The sequence below is a fragment of the Arachis stenosperma genome, chromosome 10, assembly GCF_014773155.1.
Source record: "Arachis stenosperma cultivar V10309 chromosome 10, arast.V10309.gnm1.PFL2, whole genome shotgun sequence".
NCBI classification, from domain to species: Eukaryota; Viridiplantae; Streptophyta; class Magnoliopsida; order Fabales; family Fabaceae; genus Arachis; species Arachis stenosperma.
This window is the reverse complement of record NC_080386.1, coordinates 105,059,630-105,061,404: the sequence shown is the minus strand read 5'-3', so window position 1 is coordinate 105,061,404 and position 1,775 is coordinate 105,059,630. Positions and strand designations below refer to the sequence as shown.

Genomic DNA, 1,775 nt, shown 5'->3' with positions numbered 1-1,775 from the left:
TCATCATGCTCTGTGATGATGCCTGCGGCATCTTCTTGAGTGAAGATAATAGTGTGGAGGTCGGGCGACCTGTCCCCTTCTCCGACATGGTACACCTCTTTATGGTGTCTTTTGTGGGATGACTTAGAGATCCCTCCTCCTGCGAATCCTTCGTTTATCATGTAAATATGTCTCTTAGGGGTGTGAGGGGGACGTTCAACTCGTCCGCCCTCTTTATCCCTTCTTCTCTTTTTTGGTTCATCCGCTCTATCGGCTAAGAACCGATCTAGTCTCCCTTCTCGTGCCAATTTCTCTATGACATTCTTTAGGTCATAGCACTCGTTGGTAGGATGCCCGTAGATTCGGTGGTATTCGCAATACTCTATCCAACTTCCTTCTCTCTTGTGTTTAATCAGGCAAGAGGATGGGATCTTCTCAGTGTTGCATATCTCTCGGTAAACATCCACAAGGGACACCTGAAGAGAGATGTAGTTGTGGTACTTTCTGGGTTTCTCAGTAGGTTGCTCTTCTTTTTTCCTAGATTCTTTATCCTTATCCCGAGGTGGGTAGAAAAAATTAGTCTTTGATGTTTCTCCTAATTGGGAGTTCTCCTCCATATTGATGTACTTTTCCACACGTTATTGTACCTCATTCAGAGATGTTGGGTGTTTCTTGGATATGGAGTGGCTAAAGGGTCCTTCCCGTAGACCGTTGATGAGTCTCATAATCGCTGCTTCTGTAGGAAGATTCTGCATGTCAAGGCATGCTTTGTTGAATCTCTCCATGTAACTGCGGAGGCTTTCCCGATCTCCTTGTTTAATCCCTAGCAGGCTTGGAGTGTGCTTGGCTTTGTCCTTCTGGATGGAGAACCTGGCTAAGAAATTCTTGACGAGGTCATCGAAGCTTGTAATCGACTTTGATGGCAGGATGTCGAACCACTTTATCGCCGACTTGGTCAAGGTGGTCGGGAAGGCCTTGCAACGGGTCGCGTTTGAGGCATCCGTGAGGTACATCTGGCTCCTAAAGTTGCTGAGGTGATGACTTGGGTTGAATGTACCATCATATGGGGTCATGTCAGGGGCTTTGAAGTCCTTCAGAACTTTAGCCTTCATGATTTTTTTCGTGAATGGGTCTTGGTTCTTGTGGGGGCTATCTTCGTGGTTGGACCGAGCGGTTTTAGTTTTGAGGTTGGCTTCGAGCTTTAAGAGTTTGTCTTCCATCTCTCGACACCGTCTTGTTTCTCTCCGAAGATCTCGCTCAGCTTCGTGCTGACATTCGGCTTCTTGTTCGAGCTGTTTGAGGCGATCCTGCTGTTTACGAATGGCATCTAAAATTTCTATGTTCTGAGTTTGCTTGTCTCCCTTGGATTGGTATGTGTCCTTTGGGGAGTTTGGTGTGGCATTCGTGTTCTTAAGTGGCGTTCCTTTTTCTAATCCCGAGTTGAGGTTGTTGGCAGGGTTGTTTGCCATGGTAATGGGATGACTTCCAGTTCCCCAGAAACGACTCCAATGTTCCGAGGGTTACCTGAAACTGCGAGGTCAATCTTGGACGAGATCTTCTGGATTGATCGAGGTGGTAGTGTCTGACTTGTTGGAGTAGAAGGCGCTGCTAGTCCTCGTTCATCGGAGGGGGTGGTACCTATAAGAGACTCCTATGCTTAAGTCAGTACGGGCTTTAAGCAGATTTTTTGTATAATTGGAATATGAGATATACCTGGGTGCTCCAGTGTATTTATAATAATGCTTGATGATTTTCTTTTGAGATAAATTGGTTATCTTATTTTATCTTTTGGGGAG

At 45.9% G+C, this 1,775-nt stretch overlaps 1 protein-coding gene across 1 annotated transcript; it reads right to left on the bottom strand.

Moving 5' to 3' along the window:
• Positions 1-617: 617 nt before the first annotated feature.
• On the bottom strand, positions 618-1,448 carry LOC130957428 (uncharacterized). The gene has a single exon (XM_057884283.1). The coding sequence runs from the start codon at positions 1,446-1,448 to the stop codon at positions 618-620; it is 831 nt and encodes a 276-aa protein (XP_057740266.1).
• Positions 1,449-1,775: the final 327 nt, after the last annotated feature.